This window comes from Apus apus, chromosome 1 (assembly GCF_020740795.1).
Source record: "Apus apus isolate bApuApu2 chromosome 1, bApuApu2.pri.cur, whole genome shotgun sequence".
NCBI classification, from domain to species: Eukaryota; Metazoa; Chordata; class Aves; order Apodiformes; family Apodidae; genus Apus; species Apus apus.
Window position 1 is genome coordinate 96,789,067 of NC_067282.1, and position 23,819 is coordinate 96,812,885.

At 37.0% G+C, this 23,819-nt stretch overlaps 1 protein-coding gene across 4 annotated transcripts in view; it reads right to left on the reverse strand.

Annotated features, from left to right (window-relative positions):
- HLCS (holocarboxylase synthetase) overlaps window positions 1-23,819 on the reverse strand; it is a 123,525-nt gene that overhangs the window by 89,549 nt on the left and 10,157 nt on the right. For all 4 annotated transcript variants that reach the window (XM_051644197.1, XM_051644199.1, XM_051644201.1 and 1 more), the window contains 2 exons: window positions 20,689-21,638; window positions 18,325-18,507 (listed from right to left, as the gene is read on the reverse strand). In XM_051644197.1, coding sequence (XP_051500157.1) covers window positions 18,325-18,507; window positions 20,689-21,638 — 1,133 coding nt within the window. The remainder of the gene's footprint in view (window positions 1-18,324; window positions 18,508-20,688; window positions 21,639-23,819) is intronic.

Below are 23,819 nucleotides of genomic sequence, written 5' to 3' on the forward strand. Positions count from 1 at the left end.
GTAATCGCATGTTACCATATAACTACACTTCAGCCCGTGTACACATACAAAAAGAAAGGAACAAAGATTTTATGCATCAAAACCTCACATTTAGCATAGTTTTGAAGCATCCACAATAAAGCTTTAGTTTCAACTACAGGATACTAGAAATTACAGGACAAAATCTCATTTAGTGGTTCGTAGCCCTGAATCTCAGAAATTAAACAGCATGTGACCACCTACGCAATGTGAAGTGGTATCGTAACCTAGCACAGTAATTGGGGTACGTTTGCTGCAACAGATTGTAAAGCTGACTTGGAGGTAAAAGATCAGTAAGAACACGGTGCACCTTTGACATAACATCACTACATAACACTTCACAAAACGGGTGCTGCAATGAAAGGGCTGATAAATCAGAGGACTGGTAGGTGTTGATTTATCCTACCAGAAAAAGGCGTGATAAATTATGGTTTGACCATTTCATTCTTCATTACACCTACTTTTGTAACAAAACTGTTATTTTTTTAAGAAAAGTGCAGGAAAATTGAGCGTATGTGCAACTGTGCTAAAAATAAGTACAGAGAAACCAAGCAGGAGGGAAAAGACATTTCACTTTTGAACTAAAATCTGAACATTATGCATATTAAGGTGGTTTAAAACAAACAAACAAACAAAAACACCCACAAAAAAACAAAGTAATGTTTAGAAGAATATATTAAGAAAAATCTAACCCTAAACGCTGAATACATTTATTTTAAATTGCTCTCAAAAGTATTCTGTATTGACTAGAAAAAAAATACAGAACAATTTTGTTCTCAACTAATAGGGCAATAAATTAGATGCAATATATTCAGCTGGTAAAACTGGCTCTGTTGAACAGCTATCACATAATAGTATTTTTATTTGGTACCAATACTTTTTTTTTTTTAAGCTGAGGATAAAATTATTTGTTGAAAATTTTTGAATAAACAGTAGAATGAGTTAAGTAAATAAACCCTAAGAAAAAATGTTTTCTTAGCATTGATAATACACAGTTCTTAGTATAAAGCTTTCCATCGGGTTTGTTTTGCCTTTCAACGGGTTTATAAGCATAAAATACAAGTGTGTCTGATGTTCATGAACATGAAACAGTAGAACAGGAGCCAAAGATTCTCCTGCTAGGTCTGAAAATATATATTAAACCTGACTAACAACAAGATTTCAGCTGTACTTCATTTTTGCCTTTTCTGAGTGAGAACTCCCAATTCTGTCACACTGTAGGGTTTTCTGAGCTAAAGAAACGTCTGTGAAATATCAAGGTTAAACCACATCACATTTTCACATGTACCACAAGTCAGAGAGTTGCACAGGTAATTTCAATACCATATACTTTATAATCCTTTCTAAAACCTATTCAGGTTGATATAACAGTTTACAACTAAAAGAAAAAAGATACTAAAAGAAACATTCTAGAAAGGAAGAATTTATTGGAAACTATAAGCTCTAATTAATTAGAAGAAAATGCTTGGTATGTTATTTATAGTATACCTACTCTGAAAATAAAAAACTGTATTAAGAAAACAATTCCTAACTTTCAATGTAACTAAAATCTCCTTTGCTAATCCAGGATCCTAAAAAAAAATATCAGCATGACAGCCTGAGATTATTTATTTTAATAGAAGTAAGCTAATGCTTTTTATTTAGTGAAGTCTATAAAAACAAAGTTAAGCTTCATGCTTCAAAAATACATCATATACATATACAGCTATGTAAAATTTAGGTATCAAATAGAAAACCCTGATGGAAGCTTCAATAGTATTCCATTTTTCACAAATTCGTAAATTTTTCTTACAAAACATGCAGAAAACTCAGTGTTCACATTCTAGCATTACAATACCAAGTTGAAAGACTGAATGATACAAACAACATTTACAGTCATCCTAGCTGCATATTTTATACCCCATTGTAATTCTTCTCTACCTTTTTCAGCTCTTTCAGATTTAACATTTACTTTCAACTACTGGGACTGAAAACCTTGTTCAGAACAAAAGATATCAAAATCAGAGTTAAAACACAAACATGGTAAGCAAATTATACACTACACCTTCCTGTAGCTGTAAGGGTCCTGATACACAGGCAGCTTTCAAGAACTAACTTCAGAGTCAACCTCATTAGAAAGCAGCCACCTGAAAACATTTCTGCAATTGTCAGAGAAAATTGGGAAAAAAACCCAACAAATTTAATTTGTCCTTTAAAGGTGGGCATACAACATACTTAACCCTCACAGTGATAACAGTCAAACATTTATCTAGACAAACCCTTGAGCTAGTCCAGGGCTGAGTTCACGTTAGTCAGGTTATACACGCACTTCTACCTTCTACTCCAAAAGACCATGTTTGCCATAGAACTTACAGTATTGCAGACAGTGCAGCAGAGGTCAAAGCTCGTGACTGAAATTCAGGGCTTTACGAGTGACTTTGGGAAACAAGGCACTCAAAAAAGCAAAAGAACAAACTAGAGACTGAGGCAGTGTATGTGAAGTGCTCAACAGAAGCAAATACAGACAGTCAGGAGCATTTTTGACAATGGCACATTCATTATTCTGAAGGACTTTGGATTCCCTGGACTCGTCTCTGAGGGCAACCACCTGTTTCTGTGCTTAGGGATATTTATGCTCTATTGCTGTTAAAGGAGTTGAGGGAAGACCCAGTCCGTCAAACAAAATTTTGCAATATTCATTAAAGCAAATGGTAACACTTCATGTGGAATGTATCCCAAAGAGACCTCATTTAACCACAATGTTTGCACTGTTTTAAGATTTGACTGCACAGCACGCCTGAAAAAGAAGATGTCTTAATTTTTTAGACTTTTCCCATTAAAAAGTAATATTAACCCAGGTAAGAAAAGTCTTGGGGGCAGCAATCTGGAGGGGACAAAAAAATACAACCTTATGGAAATACTTGCTGAAAAAGATGTAAAGAGTAAATGCTTGCTGTATTTGGGCACTAATGTAGTCTACTGCAAAGCTTAGCGGCTGCAGTGCAAGCCTCAAAATTCTGGCAAGGTATAAAAGCTTTGACGTAGAGCAACAGTAGAGCTTAATGTAATTTTTCATTCCAGCTCAGTAGCCAATGAGTGAAAAGGGATTCCTGCTCCCAAGGCATATGGCTGTATTGTCCATTTCCTACCTCCTGACTGACCATCACAGTGGTATAACTGGACCTTTTGAACCCTGTTATAATAACATAAACAGCCAAAGTCTGGTCAAGAGAGACTTACAGAAATGAGGACTACGAGAACAACATCCTACCCAGTCAAGAAGTCAAGAACCTGGCCAGAATGAAGTACAAGCTTTGAAAGACTGAAATCCTGTTCTGCATATATCCAATCCAAAGATAAACTTTTAACTGATTAAATATGAACCACCATTGTTGAAAGCCCTTAATTAATAGTCCCAAACCACAGGGTTAACTTCCAAAACCAAATTGTCTTGAGGAAAAAAGTTTCAGGGATTATTTCAAACAGTAATAAAATGCAAAAAAAGGGTCCAAAATGCATTTCCAAACTACTTCCACACAACCTAATGAACTCAAAATACAGACAGTCTGTACACCCAGTCTGTGACACCTAGTGATTAACTTATTCTTGATTAAATGGAGACAATTTGGGTCTCTGTTTCTTGAACGTAATAGCCGAGGAAACAGGAGACTGAGAGCAAAGCAATTATTACTCAATTTGGATTTAAAGTTTGATGTGTACTTTCAGTTTGCCAAGCTAGTGTTATTACATAAAATTGAAAATGTGACAGTGGCTACAAAAGTATTCTACCAGCTTAAGAGGAAGAGACATCCTTTAACAGGCAGAGAAATTATTTTGTATGGAGCAAGAAGGATAGCATAATTGTAGTAAGGTTTACTGCAGTTCAAAAATGTCTAATCTGCTATTCCTGAACTATTGGAGACCATCACTAGAAACAGTGGATCACGTAGTATAGAAAAATTTGAAAATATTTAGAAAAGACTGAAGTTCACTCTCACCCCCCAAAGGAAAAGGTTGCTGCAAAGATAACAAAAACATGGTTTTGTTATTGTTTTGTTATTCATACATATAATTTGACTGAAATTTCAAGTCAAACATTTTAGAAATACTTTCCATAATTAATTTTCATTGATTTTGAGTACAAGAAAGTGTTGAGAAATGTTCCCACAAAACATTTCTCTGTATTTTAAAATTCAGAGGATCGTGAGATGCTTTTCAATTCCTAACAGTTGTCTTTACACAATTGGTAGAGAGTATCCAGGCACCATCCTTTACATTACAGGAGATGGTAACTTTTCCTACTGAAGTCATGACCTACTTCATCAGTTGAAAGAGAAGTTACGTAAGGTAAGAAATGAAAGGTGAAAGGTAAGAAATTATGACCAATTACTCTGTTGCAAGTGTAACATCAAAAAAGATATGACAAACAGAAAAAAGGAAACATGCACTATAACCATAATCTCCCTTCACGTTTGGATCTTAGGAAATAAAAATTACCTTAACTTTATTTAGATTCTCTCTCTAAGGTTGTTAAAATACAGCATTCACTTTATAGTAAGTCTATATCAAAGGGCAGGAAACTGAGCAAAAATCCAGATGAGAGCTGTTTGTCCTAAGAAGGTTTTGAGACTCATCAATCTGTGCACCCACTTCTAAATACTTGAATTATAAGGTGATCTATTGTTCCATCTTCAAATCTTAGTTATTACAATGTACAAAAGTTGTAAATTTATTATGGCCACTCCTATTCTTAAACTGCAGTGGGGATTCTCATCCATGCTAAAAGACATAGGGACAGACTTTACTAGTCTCTTAAATACTGAACCTGCTAAGGCTTTTCTTTAACAATTATTTTAATTATACATTTATTCAGTTTTTACAAATTAAGAAGGAAATTTTGAAATGTTTTCTGAATTAGTACTTAAAATATTTCTTAAATAAGTTAAACAGTAAAATTCATTACACCCTTGAGAAACAATATACACTAGATAAGGAAAGTGATTCTCAAAAAAGCAAGCTGTAAAAATCATATGTTGCCCCATATCTTACATGCTACTGAAATGATCACTCCAAAGTAGCACAGATTTTATAGGTAATTTTTTTAGATATGCATTATCATAACTAGCAGCTGTAGGGAATTCTAGAAAGATCAATAATAAAAGCTTTTTCTATACAGTCCAACTCTTTCTCCTCACCTCTGCCTCTTCAGCTGTTACTCCATTCCCCTCTCTCTTCTCAGACACAGTGTTTGTTTGTCTTTTGGTTTCATCTGGTATCAAGACTAGATCCACTAGCTCTTCCTCCTGAGGTTTGTGTCTCTCAAAAAGTTCTGACATCAGTCAAGGAGCATGCTCCAATTTACACACTAGATGAAGAACTCAATCTCAACTTTTCCCAGTGCTGGAATTCTTCTCCAGGGCCAGTCATCTTCCCTGGCTTGTATCACTTTAATGATTTCTACTATATCATATGTTTATTAAGCAAGGGCAAAGAAAGAATACTTAATTTCTGAAACTTGACGTTGCTACTATGGCTAATAAAACAAGATTATATACAGGCTTTTAAAAAATAAACATATTAACACACATATACACATACTTACACTTGTAACTATATATATATACACACATATGAAGTGCCATACTTTAGTACAGAACTTCATCACTGTTGTAGATCCTCTAGTGTTTGCAGAAGGGAATGCTGGCACAGATAATACAGCAACCAGCTGAAGTTCTTAAAATTAAATAATGTAATCCTGTGAAGTACAGCTCTGTATAATCTAACAGTAAGAATACAGGTTGCCCTGATACACTTAAGTTACACACCACTTACACAGAAGATACTTTTATTGGCAGAAGAAAAATACATGTACCATGAAAACAGACAGAACAAGACTTATTCTGACTTTTTCTTCTGACAAAACTTTGCTTCAATATTCATATAAATCCTTTGTAATTAATGTCACCACTACAATTGCCAAGTAACTGAGTACAGTGCTTTACTAAACACATTCCACTTGTTTTGAAAACTGACTAAAACCCAATTAAAAAAAGCTTTCACATAAAAAGTTGTAGTAGAAACTACAGCAAACTTTCTGATTTAAGCTAACAGCTGCTCTTTAATCAGTTTTCACTATAAGAACTGCATAATGTCAGCCAGACAGTCACATGCCAAATTCCATTCCCACTGCACCTGGAATCTCAGGATTTCCTCAACATGTCAGAAACCCCAAATCATTTCTTAAAATGGACTGTCAATGATCATACAAAACAATATCTTAAACAGTCCCTTCACTATCAACTGCTGACACAAGTCATACTTGCTCATTTTTTTTGCAGTCTTGACCTTCTTCAACAGCAAGCTCTGAGAATACTGGAATGTCTTTTAAATCAATGGTAATTCTAATTAAACTTCCATCTTAATTTTCCAGAATAAATTCAGCCTGATAAACTGAAAAAATAAGCTCCGTATTGTGGACAATTTTTTTCTGATAACATTATTGTGTAACTGAATTGTCAAAGAATTCTTAAGAGTCAAAGAAATACATTCACAAGATCTCAATGTGGTAAATTCACTGTTTCAAAATAACCTAAAGTTTGCAGTTTTATCTTTTTTGAAGAGCAATATAAGGAGACACTTCTATTTCATTTAGGTTATATATTTTTATTCAACTTTTCCCTTTAATTAGAATTTAGTTTTGTTTAAAAGTTAAGATACAAAAAAAGCACTAATTAAATTGTTAGATAACCATCATAATGATTACTCATTGTGGAAATGTATCATCATTTCTGAGCAATGGTAACATGATAGTATCTCACAGGACTCCAGCTGATGCCAAAGCCTGTTCTCATTTTCCCAGTCTCACTTACATAAATTAGCCACAGGCCCCACTGACAGTCAAGAGAATCTGAAGTTTTTTTATGTTTGGAAATACTCCACTTTTGTCAGATCTTTACCAGTGAGGTCATAATAAATGAACTGATGCCAAATTGCCATGGATCTCCAGACCGTTTGTCACAAGTTATGGATTCTTGCTCTCTAAAATCACCCATCTGCTCCAAGGCAGTACCCTGAACCCCGACTCCAAAAGGTTTACGGGTTACAACTTTTGAGTGCTGAAACTAAATCCAAGACCAGTCACTTTAATTACAGCTTTCACATGAAGACAGAATGTGTGCCTGTGATAGACAAAGAGCCAACATGAATTTGGACTAGTCTGCCACTGTGGATTTTATTTTTTCCATTTAGATTTCTACTACAAACTCCATGATAAACTAAGACAACTAAGCCTCATACATTGATGCAATGCTCTCTTGCTGAGTGACCTATGCCCAAGAATGGGCACTGAACCTATTCTCTATCACATCAGGAGTGAGAAGTTAGAAGATGTGAACATCAAGCTCACAAATGTCTTAGATATATATCACATAAACAATTCTGAAAGGGTAATAAAATTTTCCATTCCCTACAGTACAGAATGAACATGCCTACAGAAGAAAGCAGTTGTGAAGTATCATGCACACTGACTTGAAGCAAGCCTTGAAACATGGTAGAATACACTTCAACGAGTTGCACTTTGGTCAGCTGCCAGCACGTAATAATTTCATATCAGAGCTAGCTCTACAATAAGATTAAACACTACTTGGTACTCACAGCAGCATAAAGACCCTCATTATGGAGATTGCTATAAACAAGATATTTTCTTTCATTCCTCACAGCTTCTTGCATTTTCCAAATGACTGTCAAAAACACTTATTGAATCAATACATAGTTAAAAAGTTGGTTACAAACCATAATGCAATGTCAGTATGCTATTCATTACTATGTGCCTGAAAATGGTATTCATGTTTGTTTAACCTAAGCAGCATGCTTGCTGTTGCCATGCAAGAAGGAAAACACATTTTTAACTAGAGAAGTGTAAAATAAAGGGAATGTTTGCCAGATTTCTCTTTCCCCCTACCCCAAATATATGGTAAATATTTCCTGAAGATAAACAACAGAAAAGCAAAAGGTAGTTTTAGCAACCACTTGGAATTACTTGGCTCCACATTTGGAGTCCCCTTCATCTCCCATCAAGATTTCTTAATTGAAAATGTTTTACTGTATTTTGACACTAGATACAATCAATTCCTATGGAATTTAAAAGGCCATTTTAAAATTGAGGAAATATTATACAGGGCAGTCACTGAAAATGAGCAAAGATATTTTAATGCAAATCTATATACAACACATGACATACATTTTTTTCCATCCCTTCCTTACTTTTTGTTTTACAGTGTTCTCCAAATCCAGCTCATAAGTGACCCCCAGTGGTAAGACACCTTCCCTCACAAAAGCAGCTGTGTAAAAAGCAGCAACTGCACCCAGCTCTTGAAAGCAATAGAGATTCATGGTGATTTTAATGTAATGCCAACGTTGTTCTAGCTCAGCTGGGCAGGGACACTGATCAATACTGGAGCCTCATTTTCAGTGCATTCACCAGCACTATACCTGCAGCATGCCAGCCTTTCTTCAGTAAACAGCTTCAGGGAGAGTCTGAAGAAACCTCCATGAGTGAATGAAGAGACAATTTAGCCTTCTAATACTAACAGGAGACTGCATGAACAAAGCTCAGCTGTCAATCAGATCCCAAACTTGCACTAACGCGTTAGCGCCCAGGAAAAAATGACCTCTACCAAACACTTTGTCGCCAAAGTTAGTAAAAAACCTTTCACAGTTTACTCTCATAGTTATTTTTCACTATAAGATTGGTTTAATAACGCAGCTTCTGAGCAGAGAGCTGGGACAGCTAGTTCCCTGTAACCATGTCTCTTAGTTCAACTGCAATAACCCTCACCATCTTCTTTTCCATGCCTTCTGCATACAGTCACTAGTACTATTTTTATTATCTCCCACATCTTCTCTTCTCTCTCTCCTTTCTCAACAGGGTCAACTAAGTACTTCTCAGCAGCATAGGCAAAAGGGTTTTTTTTAAGAACAAAACAATTTTTCAAGGCAAATGTCAATGTAATGACCCTCACTGCAAGTTCTTTGTATCTGAAGACAGCCCAGAAAAGCCATTCTTTTCAGCTTCTGAAAAGGGGAGACTGCTCCTGTTTCTAGGCAGTGAGATCAGCAAGGCTCCAGTCTAAAAATCCAGAAAGCATTGTTCTTCCCTGTGCTCCTCCCTTACTTGGGAGTGAGGAGGTGTTTATGAGAGTAAGAACCCAGTTCCATATTGCACCGATACTCTTACTGAGAGAACAGTATGCTGCTTCAATTGTCATGCTCTCATCACTTCTTTCTAGGCAGAAGAACATAGGTGTCTGGCAGCAAATTTATAGGTATCTGTTACTGTTCATGTCATTGCAGCTTCCCATAAGATCACCTGGGCAGTTGTACATAGAGCTGATATCACTTCCTCCCCACCTACTCTATCTCCAAGCTCCCATAGCTCCAGCGTTCACGACACCCTCTCCCTTCACAGTAACACATTCAGTTCCTCACAAGCTCCCACCTCTGTTCTCTCACTTGCCCTGCCAGCTGGGAGAGGAGCAGAAGGCAGTAAGTGTTTCTGCCAGGGCACCATTTAGGCAGACTAGCAGTCTCACTAACCTCCTTTTATTGGCAGGCAAGACTGACAAGCTGCCTTGGCATATAACTGGCTTTGAAGACCATCCTGCCCTGGCCAGTATGTTATAAAAATCACTACAGAAACTGAGTTTCTTTTAAGCTTTTACTTCTACCAAATAGTTGGAACTCAAAAGTTTAAAGATTTTACTGAAGGACTTGCAGATCTATTAGGAAACTACACTGAAAAGATAAGCAGAATAATAGAATACTGAGCAGAAAGAAGAAAGTCATGCTAAAATACACAGTGCTTAATCCATGTCCATCTACTACACAACTGTGTGACATGTTTCACAAAACTGTTCACTGAGGTACAAGAGAAAATATCACTAAGAAACAAGGACAGTATCTTGGTTCCCATCTACAGCTTTCCTTCTCTTCCCCTTTCTATCTATCCTCACTCATGCGGCACCTACCTTTAAATCCCGTAAGTTCATCCTCCTTCATACACTAGAAGGGGTAAGGATGGGAAAGAGAGGAGCGTACCTCCTCTCAATTACTTTAACCACAGACTAAGAAATTACCCTGTACTTGGTAAACCACAGTATCTGACCATAATCATTCTCTCAGCCACTCACCAGTGTAAGGTAAAAATGCATAATCTTAAATCTCTACAACATATTCTGCCATACCATTGAGTTATCTCTTCTTATGCCCAGCACTGTCATGGAGCTGGTGCCCAAAAAGCTCTATAGAGCCTAAGTGCTGATGAGACAGGCCTTTTTCCATGCTGAACCTACAGATGATTTAGCTGGCCAACTTTTTGCCTCCTTAAAACCAGGAACTGGTTTGAACCAAACTGCTGAAGCAAGAGATGGTCCTTATGTACTTTCATTATCTTGAGTCCTGATGGAGGGGAAAAGAAAGAGGGGGAGGGGAGAGGAGGGAGGAGAGAGGGAGGGGAGAGAGGGAAAAAGGGAGAGCGGAGAGGGGAGATTAAAAAAAAGAGAAAGGGGAAAGAAAAAAAAAAAAAGAGAGAAAAAAGCTACTGACTGTCAAGTAGCATAGAGGGCCCATGTTTAAACATCAGTAAACTGTAGGGATTATTATTAGTATTGAGACGTTGATACAAAGAGCATTCCAGTGAATGACAACAATATTGAAAAATTTTGGTTTACAGTCATTGTGACCCCTCTGTGTTTCCAAGTCTTGTTATACAGGAAGAAATTCTAATTTGAAGAGAGGAGGGAAAACACAAAACAACCAAAAGCAAACTTACCCTCCCTGCACACACATGCAATTCAAAGCCTTGCAAGCCAACAAATAACTTTAAATTTATTATGGAAAAAAATCCTAAACACGTGAAGTTACACTACAATTTTTTTTAAAATTGACAGTACTTTATTATCAGTCCTTGGGTTAAGTTTCACAGATAAATTCTTCAGAAAGCCACTTAAGAGAAAAAACATACTACCTGTGAGAATGCAAATGGTTTGCAATTGCATTGCCTAACAAGCCTAGTAGAAACAGCTTTTAACAGCAAAAGGAGTTTCCCACATGGCATACATTAAATTCATTTCCCAAAAAGAATAAACTGTTCCAGCAAATACATATTTTTACTGGTAGAGACGCATTTACATTGCTGTATTGACTATTTTTTTCCTGAAGCAACTTTGCCATAAAAGATATTTTCATTCCTAGTCAAGAGACAAACTGGCAAAGCTTTCAAGCATAAATAAAGATTTCTTGCAACAACACATTGTCAGTATTAAATAATACATGTAATATGTTAACAAAAGTAAAAAATGTTAGAAACAAACTATCAGTGATCAACAGAATCCTTGCAGCTCTCTTATGTGGTTTGCTTTTCCATTCAACATTTTTCTCAGCTCTTGGTTACTTCTGAGCTAGAGCAAATAGCCAATTTCCTTTATAGAATAAATACTTCCAAGGGGGTCTTGCTTTTCGTCCTCCTACTGGCTAAAAAGGCAGGGACAATGCTTACACTTTGAGGATGACAGGAGAAAATAAGCAAATAAAATAAGAAAATTATTGGTTCACTTTTAAGCATGAAAACCTGGAGAGCAATAAAAATAAGGCTATGTCATTTCAGTATAACTATGTGTTATTTTAGTGTTGGAAATTTTAAAAAAAAACAAACAAAACACTGAAGTTTCACAGTTGAACCTCAAGTTCTACAATACACATTATTATGCATGGAAATATTTTAGAAACAACTGTCTCAAAATGTACCCTGAAATATAGTTTCATTACAGTTTTAGCTTAGAGTTCAAATTTCCCATCCTCAAAGAACGATTTATTCAGGATAAAGTAACTTTATACTCGCTTTGCTGACAGAACAGACTTGGAATTTAAAAACAGCCAATGCTGTAACAGAATCAAATCTGCAGCTCAAGAGATGTATATTGGGTCCAACTCAATTCTGAGTAGTTCAGTACACTACAGTATAACCAAATACACAAAGTTGTCTTCACACTGTATTACTCAGGTGTAATACTGGATAGGTATTACTGCAAAGTTAATACTCACTGTATTACCCTTGTGAGTGCAGTATTCTCAAAACATTATTTAAAGTTTTAAATTCAATAGGTATGCTTAACTGTAAATAATAATAACAATAATAATGAGTTAAAACCTGGACCAACTTCAAGATTTAGCCAATATGTTTGTATTGACTGTTTATTATTCTGGAGGAATGTATTGTTTATAACACTAGCTGAGCCAAAGTAATGAAGACTTATTACATTTAATCATTTGGCCACCATCCATTTGGAAGAAATTGCAAAAAGTGACTCAGCCTAACAGAGCCTGAGGAGCTACCCCTCAAGTTTAAGAGGCTTCAGATCAGCAAATGTGTGGGTGTAATATACTTCCTAATGAAAATAACTGTTCTGACAAATGTCTGTGATTCTTCAAGGACTGAATCCTTGTTTTGAAACCTAGATGATGCTATGCTGAAACAAACTTATTGCAATAAAATACAATCCTAGACTTTATGTCTGAAAAATTATCCTTTAAGATGGCAATGTGAAAGAGTAAATGTTTGAGCATTTAAAGGTAAAGCTGCAGAAAAAATTAGATCTCTATGCTTGAAGCTGCCACTGAGCATATGGCTGCCAGACAACAGGCTTACAGCAATCAACATTTGTTTCAACACTGTTTGTTCACCCTACACCACAGTGACAAAGAATTTTCTTTTTCCAGCATGTTCAGGTCTACAGTTTGCTTAACTGCTTTACACCAGATCAAGGAAAGAGGAAAAGAAAAAGGTACTGTGTTTCAGTATCAATTAAAACTACATTTAACACCAACAAGTTACGTAGATACAAATAAACTTGTAACCAGCAGGCAACCTGCCTTTCATACTATATTGCTCTTGGTTTAACCACCTTAATTGTTGTTCTAGCACTTTATCTATATAATATGGATTTTTCACAATTAACCAAATTGCAAAGTGTCTATGTGCCAGTATCTGAAACAAATCATATTTGCAAGCCTTAATGCACAAAGTGTTGTGATTAAAGAGCTGTCTCAGGTGCTGTTATCTGCCAGCCCCCCTACCTTATACTCTACTTACAAGAAAGGAGATCACAAACAAAAAGTGCACACAGTCATAGCGATCATTCAACACCACCAGCAGCAAGCACTAGCTGAGGACTGACTAGAATAATTCTACATGGTAACATCTAGCAGATGGACATTATCACCCAGTGTTCAGACACTAGAACTTGTATTTTAATTCAAAGCCATAATATTACCAGAATTTCAATTTCAGACTGGTAGAGCCTGTGGACATTTTAAGAAAAAGCCAGATGAACAAAAGACACACAGAAGAAAAAAAAAGTTAAACTGAAAAACCCCAGGATTTGGGAATCAATTTCAGCAGTAACATTATTTCACAACTGCAACACACACAAAAATTTAATATATCATATTTTCTAATTTGACATCTCAATCTGACATTTTAACTTTCTACTGACATGTAATCTAAATATTGTTACCCCAACAGTGGCAACAATACAATCTAACTGCTGCTGTTTAGAAATATATTCAACAACTAAAATGAGATTGAGTGCTTACTTAGTATAGCCTCTGACTCATCCTATCTTCAACTTGAATACAGCACAGCTGGAAATCCCGGCCTGTTTTAGAACAGTATCAGCAGTTCAGTCTGGCTAAGCCATATGTAGTCCATACATCACTTTTAAAAAAGCTTGGCCATCCCGTTCCTAATATATTTTTCCTGAGTGGCAAGACTTAAGTATATAACTTTCAATGTAACTACTGTCAAGGTTTAAATATTTATTCCCAAGTCCCCTAACTTCCACCCTAAACTAAAGTTTTCTTTTCATATGCCAAAGGCAAAAAGTGCATTATGAAGTTCCTAACTCCTCATGAAATATTAACAGTTGTCTTTCTAAGACTTTTTTCAAAGAAAAGGACATTACATTTCAATTCAATTATGTATAACTTAATTACATCTTTTCTTATTTCATACATCAAACTAGCCCCCAGTTTTTATTAAATATAAACATTTTTAAAAGCAATAGATAACACATTTATATCCTGGACCCTTGAAGCCAAAATTCAACTCTTCTCCCCAAAATCAGCTTTTTTTTTTTAAGAATTATAGAAATTGTCTCCTCAAATTCTAAAGTTACACTGATTTTCAGAAGTCTGATGTGAGATCTGCTCATATTTTATTGGCTTTTTTAAATCCATGTAGTAAGGCTGTGATTTTAAGATACATGGTAACCATATACACTGGAAACTTCAAAACATGAATCCTAAAGAGGGGGAACAAAATAATCCAATCCACTCCTTAGAGGCAGTTAAACAATACATTGCAAAGGCACCATCCAAGACTCAGAGAGAAGACAGGAAGACCTGAAAGTCTTAACGACCAAATTTGTACCAACCTGTGTAATAGATTTGATGGGATTATTAACAGTATCACAACAAATATGCAAAAAGACACAAACTGTTTAGGAATTGTAGGCAGTAGAAAAGATGAGTAGCTTTTTTATTCATATAAAATAAAACTTACTCAACTTTATTATTATTATTCATTATTTATAACAAGAACTTGTTAGAAAGCTGAACTCCTTATTTAAGATGCTATATCTTCATTATTAACTGGAGGTTTTAGACAAAAGTTGTGACTTCCTTTCACACAATGTTCTGGCACCATGTTGTTGCCAAAGTGAAAGATACTGAAACAAAGACTACATATACAAGCACAGAAAAACTACTGTTAAAAAAAAATATTGGAAAAATAACATTTAAAAACCGATTTTTGGTGTTAACTTTAACCATGGCTTCACAAAGGGCACCTGCCTGACTAATTTGGTGGCCTTCTATAATGGAGTTACAGCATCGGTGGACAAAGGAAGAGCAACTGCCATCATCTACCTGGATCTGTGCAAAGCTACTGACGCTGTCCTGCAGGACATCCTGGTACTGAAACTGGAATGATACAGACTCAATAGACGGACCACTTGTTGGGCAAGGAACTGGCTGGACTAACAGAGTTGTGATCAACAGCTCGATGCCCAGATGGAGACCCATGATGAGTGGTGTTCCCCAAGGGTTGGTACTCGGACTGCTGCTGTTTAACATCTTTGTCAGCAACATGGACAGTAGCATTGAGTGCACCCTCAGCAACTTTGATAAAGACACCAAAGTGTGTGGTGAGGCCGACACACTATAAGAGAGGGATGTCATCCAGAGGGACCTTGACAGGCTTGAGAGGTGGACTCATGCAAACTGAATTAAGTTCAACAAGGCCAAGTGCCAGGTTCCCAAGTGCAGATACAGGCTGGGTGGAGAATGGATCAAAAACAGTCCAGAGGAGAAGGACCTGGGGGTGATGGTGGACGAGAAGCTCCAATGAGCTGGCAATGTGCTCTTGCAGCCCAGAAAGCCAAACATGTCCTGGGCTTCATCAAAAAAAGCATGGCCAGCTAGTCAGGGGAGGAGATTATCCCCCTCTATGGCCCTCTCATGAGACCTCATATGGAGTACTGTGTCCAGTTCTGGAGTCCCCAACATAAGAAGCACATGGAGCTCCTGGAGTGAGTCCAGAGGAGAGCCATGAAGATGATTCGAGGGCTGGAGCTCCTCTCCTATGAAGACAGGCTGGGAGAGTTGGGATTTTTCAGCCTGGTGAAGCGAAGGCTCCAGGGAGATCTCATAGCAGCCTTCCAGTACCTGAAGGGGCTACAGGAAAGCTGGGGAGGGGCTTTTTACAAGGGTTTGTAGTGAAAGGACAAGGGGTAATAGCTTTAAACTTGAAGAGGGGAGTTTTAGGTTATGTATAAGTAATAAATCCTTTATGGTGAGGGTGGTAAAGCACTGGAACAGGTTGCCCAGGGAAGTCGTGGAAGCCCCCTCCCTGGAAGTGTTCAAGGCCAGGTCAGGTGGGGCTTTGAGCAACCTAGTCTAGTGGGAGGTGTCCCTGCCCATGCAGAAAGATTGGAACTAGATGATCTTTAAGGTCCCTTCCAACCCAAACTATTCTATGATTCTATACAGTATACATTACAAAAATATCTTTACTAGATGGCCTGCAACCTGTAATATGCCACTAGATGGCAAGTTTGGATAGAAATTAGCTAACTGGTTTTATTCATGACATGTCTGAAAATTGCAAGTGCATAGGAAAGAAACAATCATGAAAAAAGTGAAGAAGGAGAGCAACAAAGGAAAAGTTCAATAAACTACAGGTCTTCTGTACAGAGCACACTTAATACTACTCCAAAAGGCTAAACGGGTTTTAGTTTGGTTTCCACATCAGCCACACAAATAGGTAATAAATTCTTATTTTTTTTTCCCGCTTACAGACAGGAAAGAACTTGTTTCTTATTTGGTCACAGACAACAGCATTGGCTGTAGCAACCGTGACAATCCAAGATTTGGAGGAAGGCTGAAAAGGGAAGCAGATTTAAGTCCTAGGAAAGCAGACTTCGGCTTATGCAAGGAATTGCTCATTAGGATTCCTTGGAAAGCAATCACAAAGGAGTTAGAGGTACACAGCACATCTAGAAGAGGATGAGAAAGCCATTTAGTTTGGCAGAGAGGACATTAAGGAGTGATTTAATAACAACCTGTAACTATTTAACAGAGCTAAAAGAATGACAGAGCCAAAAGCTTCTTTGAAGTGCCAGACAATACAATAAAGCATTAAGAGCAATAAATTGCAGCTTGAGAGGTTCAGGGTGGACATAAAAGGAAGAAAAAAAAATGACTAGTATGGTACAGCAGCACTGGAACAGGTTGCACAGACATGTTGTAGCATGCACCCTTGGAGGTTTTCAAGATTCAACCTGACAAAGGGCATGCCTGACCTGACCTAGTGTTGCAAACAGCCCTGCTTCAAGCAGACAGCTGGATAGAAGCACTTCCAATAGTACTTTCACCACTGAAAAGTGGAGATGGATCCGGCAGAGTGGCACACAAGAAAGAGCAATCATTCAAAGGAATAAAAAAAAGCTCTCTGCATTTTAGCTAATTTTGATGAACTGTTATATCCAATCCGAGTTGCTGTACAAGGACACTATTTAATGCACAGGTAGGAAGTTTTGGCAGTATCTTCAGACACAGAAAACAAATGCAGGTTTGAATTTACAGATACACCTACTAACAGTGTTCTTGTTTGGATATGCTACTGACTTCCCCACCATACGATTAAGTAACGTAACACATACTCCTAATCTATAAATTGTGCAATTCTTATCATACCCACCTTCTGGATTAATGAACAGTGGTTTGAAAAGTGGAATCTAAATCTAAAATATAATCCAAGCTATTAAAAACCTTAAGCTCTGAAATGTCACGTTGTTCATTCGTTGATCCTGAAGCAAAAAACAAAGAGATATTCAATACTGTTGGAAACAGGCATCCAACGAGGGGCTTCTACAGTTGAGTTCCCCTAAACACAGATGCCTGATTTCTGTGCTAAGGTAAGAGTGGTTCAGAAAAGGATCAGGAATCAGACAGCATGCTGAGAGCAAGTAGTGACAGCACTATATAGGTTGGAAACAAGCTTAAAGAGCTTGAGTATCCTGTATTGCTTTTTCATCACCTACTGCTTTATCCCCTCGGAGCAACATAATGAAGTTCTCATGTATTTGAAGTCCTATTAAATAAAAAATTTAAATTACTGCTTTATATGTTCTTCACATTTCTTCATAGCAACATCCCAAATTGCGAAGTCCTGAATAGTCAGCTGACTATCTGAATTACAAGAGGCTATTCTATTTCTAGGAAATATTACAACATCTTTAGGAATAAAGTTCTTCATTGTGTGATCAGTCACACACTCTTCCCTACTCACTCAGGTCTTCCAGTTTCGGTCTATCACATCATTCTCCATAATTTGAGTTTATCTTTTGTTGCCAGCCTATACAGAATTTTCTACCTCATTTTAAAAGAATGACAAATCCTGTATTTTAAATCAGTTCTTTCCATTGCTTATCACAGTCTTGTGTTTTGATATCACAGAAGCACATAAATAAGCTTAGAAGTTCTTCTCAGAAACATAGCAAATATACCTGAACATTTTACCCTGCACAATTTCCCCATGATGAAATTAAAAATTACTACTAACAGGTGACAAAACAGTAACAGAGTAGAAATTAAACTTCTTGTTTACCTGTAATGCATACGTAAACCTCTCCAAAAAAATACCACATATGAAACATGAATTTGTATTGTAGTGTACATCTCAAACAACTGAAACGTAAGCTGTAGCCTTACCTCATCAGAAGAGAGAAGGTAAATAGGTGTTAACATAGGAATTTCACTTAATTCACAACTCAGGCCAAGTGATATCAGGATTTCCTTGAGGACTTCATATCTCTTGGTATTGCTTATCTTAAGCAAATTAAAATCCTCTTCAGTTTGGACATCCATTGAATTGATATCCAGTTCCAAGTGTGCCTGGAAGGATATGTGCAAAGTGAATAAAAAAATTATTTTGTTGCTATTAAACATTTCAGCACAGCAGAAAGAGATAAGCACAACAGTTTCAAAAGCAGCTTTGTCCTGACTGTGATTGCTGAACTATCCAGTGTTACTAGTGCAATTTAAAAATTTCTCACATATTCATTATATCTACACAAGTAGGGCTTTATTATCCTAATAAATTATGTATTTATAGTTTCTGATTCAGGGATCACAGCTGCCAGTACACTACAATTTTCTCTGAAACCTACACAAAATATCCCTTCTTAATAAGCTGGTCTTCTCCTGGAGGAGTTGTTCAAACTTGCATTTACTAACTTAAATTTCTGCATTTCATGTCTGATAGCAACCTAGAACAAACAGCAATATTGGTCATATTCTGGCTTGTACAAGAGCAGAATTACATTAAAATTGAAAGAGCTTTACCAGAGATTGCACAAGATATGTAGAACTCAGGCTGAGCAAGGCTTACTGTGTCACATGAATTTTGTTGCAATCACTGCAGATAAACACTTCTGTCTGAAGGAGAACTAAGAACCTCAGAACACAACCTTGTAGATAATCACTTCCCAAAGTTGAAGCAGATGCTTAAAAGTAGAAGTGAAATCCAGAAGTTAAAAATGCCTTCTAGACCTCCTTTTTGGTTCTCTTCTTGTGGTTTTGAGTTTGATTTTTTTGGTGCATTTTTTTGTGATTTTGTTTTGCTTGATTTTTAAATAAGTGTTCCAAGATATTTAGATGCCTTTGTACCCTACACATGTATATTGCTTTAACGAAAATCACAAGCTATTATCTTTGTTAATTTTCCGAATTTGCACATTTTGATGATGTTCTTCATCTTTCATATATGATCTACTTAACTGAAAATCAGGGAAATATGCTGAAATGGAGAGGGAGAAACAACATAATAGAAAATAAAAGGAAACAAAAAGTCTGTGACAGAATATTTAGTGGCTGATGTCACTGTCAGTCCCCCTGAAGAGAAAACAATTAGGCTTTTCAAAGCCAGGCTGGAAGTAATTCAGAATTATAAAATTACACACTATTCCTTTCAATCATGATTTTTTAAGCTACACTGTAATGTCCTTTTTCTAGGGAAAACCTCTGCAGTATTAAGTTTCATTACAGCAGAAGGGTCGATTAAAACAGTACAGCAAAGCAGGTTTTATCATGGAACATACAGAAATGGATAGCAACAGTATCTAATGAATTTTCTAATATAAGCATACAGCACATGGGTGGCAAAGCTTCCTACATAAGCAAGAAACATGCTACTGTGTATACCAGAGTTTCCAAAAGGCTAGTAGATTTAATCTGATATGAGATGAAAACATGAATATTTCTGAATTATGTACTAGCTAGAAGAGTGTATGCTGATATATGAGAAGTTTGACTGCTCTGGGCTCCTGAGAAAGCTCTTCTGTAACTTAAATATTGGTAAAAACAGGTCCTAGAATTTTTTGTAGTTTGCTCACCTGTGTCTCCATCATATTCCTCATCTACTTAAATACTGGTAAATAAATATTGCCCTGCTTTTCTCAAAGTGCTGCTTGAAAACAAAGACAGAGTAAGGGAAGTGACATAATCTTGAACAGCCATGCTAGAAAGAAAACATTTATCTCTGCTCCTACTGAGGCTAACTCAAATCATGTAAGTTGCCTTCAGGCTCACTTTAAAAGTTTTATTACGAAATGGCTGAACTCTCACAGACTATACACCCAGGTAGAGGCACACCAACATTTACCTTTAACACAGCCATGGAAGTTTTCTCATCCATTATCTGAGAAGACAGGGAGTAGCAATAGATACTTGCAGGCAGAAAAGTATAGCTCTGCTCTTCAGAATGCTTGCTTACTATGCAAATCTGCCCTCTCTTCTACCATCTACTGTGGTCTTGCATGATCTACACATGTACAGCTACATGGTGAAAACAAGGGAGTGGAACAGCAGCAACATTCTCTACCATTTTTTAAGCTTCCTGAGGATCAGGTGAAAGGCGTTCTGCCTTCAGAGTTCTTGTATATTCACTGAACCATCCATCTATACCTCCCCTTGACCAGCATCCCCAAGAGCATGCAATGGGAACAAGTGAACTTTTTTAGCATATCACCACATCCTGTAGCCCTGAGCAAACTAATACTTCAGCACTTGCAGTACCTGAGAAAGAATGGCTTCCCCTCCACTGTCTCCGTAAGTCAGATGAACAATAACTGCATCTTTATCAGCATTATTTAATCGACACAATGTCTTCACTTTGCTGGTATCTTCCTTCACCACTTCCTCAAAAACACAGCCACTGAGCAAAAGATTTAACTGAATTTCAGTGCTGTCCATTTTAGAGACCACTAATTCATGAACAGTTTTCTTCAGTTTGTTTTTTCTTTTTATTTGTATGCCATCACATGTAAAAGATGAAGAAAACCCTAGAATCTTCCCACCTTTAGATAAAAACTTCATAAATTGTTTGTAGTTCTCCTCAGAAATAGGCTCCTCTGTGGCAATGATCAACAGCAGTGAATTATCAGTCCACGGAGCCTTCAGAACTTGTTCCTCACGCAGCTGGTAGATGGTGTAGCTGTCTGCATCAATGCATTCCTGAAGGATTGATTTTACCTGCTCAAATTTCACTTTTGTAGTTCCAGAGCCAAGATAAATCAATACATTAGGGGGCTTTCCAGCAAGGTTTATTCTCTTCGTTCCTCTTGCTGGACAGTCATCCTTCTTCTCTTCCAGTTTGCTATTGCAAGCATCAGAAAGTTCTGGAATGTTTTCTGCAGAGGTAAATCTAACCGATTCAATAGTACTGTTTTCAAGTTGCAGGCATTCATAACAGCTGGAAAGATGCAAGTGATGATGTTCTCCAGGACTTGTCTCTTTGTCAGACAGACACTTGGATTGATCTTCATGCTCCTTTTCTTTCTCTAGCTTGGATTTCTCCTCTTCACCTTGTCCTGCAGACTCAGCTCCTCCTAATACTGATTTCACAGAGGGTCCCAAAGCTGCCGCATGAGCTACTTCATCCATTTGTGTACTGCTTACACTTTGCTCTTTTACAGATGGTGCCACTTGTGCAAACTCCTTCAGAGTAGATTCCTGTAAATGGACAGCTAGAAGAGTTAAAGAATAAGAAAAAGGCATTACAAAGATGATACCGAAAGAGCTATGATGAATATTACTACTACAACAGGATTTGGATTTCATTTCAGTACAAATCATCTATAATAGCAAGAAATGTATTTGCTCAATGCACCAAATCTAACCTCCCCCAAGAACATAATGAATTTGCACTCATAATACAAGTAATTTACTCTTATTACTCTCTTGACTGGGAGCACAACACTTGATATTTACAGGGCATATTTAAACAAACTAACATTTACTGTGAGTGCAAAAATATTTGCACAAAATTAAAACATGATTGCTACTGTACACAATGGAGATGTATTCTTAACAGAACAATAGTTTATGGGTGGGAAGGTGAGGAAGTTCTCATAAATACATTGCTTTGTCAGCTTGTTATTTTGTCTGTCCCTTGGTCCCCAGTACAGAAGAAAATTAAGCAAGGGAAAGACCTTTGAACAAACACTGGTCTCTTAAGGAGGTCAGGGTGGAAAATTGTTTGCTGCTATTTTTAAATTTGCTATTTTGAAATAAGCTAATAAAGTGATGATATTGGGTAAGATGGAGGCATTGAACTATGCCTCTTGCTTTGCCGAAAGCTGCAGATAAAAGTTTGGCACAGGTGAAAGGAAGTGAAAATCTGAACTGCCTTCAGTCTGCAGGAAGGGAGACAAACCCACCCACAGTAAGCTTTGGGAACTAAGAATCCAAGGGAAAAACTAGCAAAGATGAAGAATGAAGAACCCTCTCCCTTTCTCCCCTGAGAAGGATAGAAATACAAAGATAAAAATTTTCAAGCAAATAAAAGTGAGAAAAGAAGAGCAAAGCTGACTACTGTGAGTGTGAAACTTTCAGAGCAACCTAAATAAGAAAGAGGAGAGAAAAAACACTCTTAATAAGGTAGAATTCTTTTTCTGCTGCTGAGCCATGGAAAGATTTCAAATCAAAATCTGCAAAATATTACTAAATCTCTCTCCACTCCCAGAAGGCCAAAAAACCCTTATGCTATGTTTTTGTTTCTGATTTCTCAAAGAAATTCAGTGATAAACTTGATTAGCAAAATAGTTGACTGGCATACAAGACATCAGATCCAAGTTCAATCACTTTCTTTAAACGCCACTTGCATTCCTTTGGAACTATATCCCTTTTGCCTAGTTTGGAACAGACATTTGAAGCAAGATTTTTTTCACATCCCAAGAGAATTCCACAGCCTATGAACATCCACAGCCATCAACAGCCTCCATCAGCCTGTTTTCCAGGAGCAGTTGAAGCACACACACAGTACCTGAAGCAAAATGAGCTAAAAACATTCTGAAAAGTAAGTAACTGGGGCACTATTTCAGCTTCTATCCCTTCCTCACATTAACACTTCTGCAGAACAGCATCAAGAGATGGAGTTTCACTTCAGATATATTTGTCATGTCTCTCTTGTACCCTAGCAAGCTGGTCTTGATTTTATCATTGCTGACTCCTGACAGTGCACTATGATCTACCAAAAAAAAAGAAAAACAAACCAAAAAACAACCAGGCAAACAAAAATCCTGACAACTAAACACAAAAAACCCTAAGCCAAAACAGAAAACTCAACGACTTTTTTTTTTTTTTGGAGATGGAGAGTGGGGAAGAGCATCTTTTTGAAGCCCAAATCAGCACAGCTGAGAAGACAACTAGGCAGGAAGAAATGACACTGTTGCTCAACCAATCCACCCCCAGCCTCCATCCACCCTAAATTAAAAAAAAGTAAAAAAAAAAAGTGTGTCTTTAGCCCCTGAGAGCCCACCATTCTCCAGTACCCTACAGACTACATGTTATAGCACTTTTAGAATGGTGCTGAAAAAAATAAGTTAAAATCTCATGCAGCAAAGGGAGGTGAAGCTTGGACTTCCCACAACCCAGACCACAATTCTATTTAAGAACAGTGTTACAAGTACAACCATTACTTTCTTCTACTTGCTGTGGAATTAGCCACCAATTACCTCCCTGCCATAGCTGGAACTATTAAACTAATGAGGACACAATGGCCCACAGTTTTGGTATCATTATAATCACCCCCTAAAGAAATAAACCATCCACCAAAAATTCAAAATTCAATTAGCAATGACACCATCCTTGTTCCCCTGGTTGTTCCTCTCCCTGTTTAGAAAATATCTGTGAGCTTTTCTCTCAGT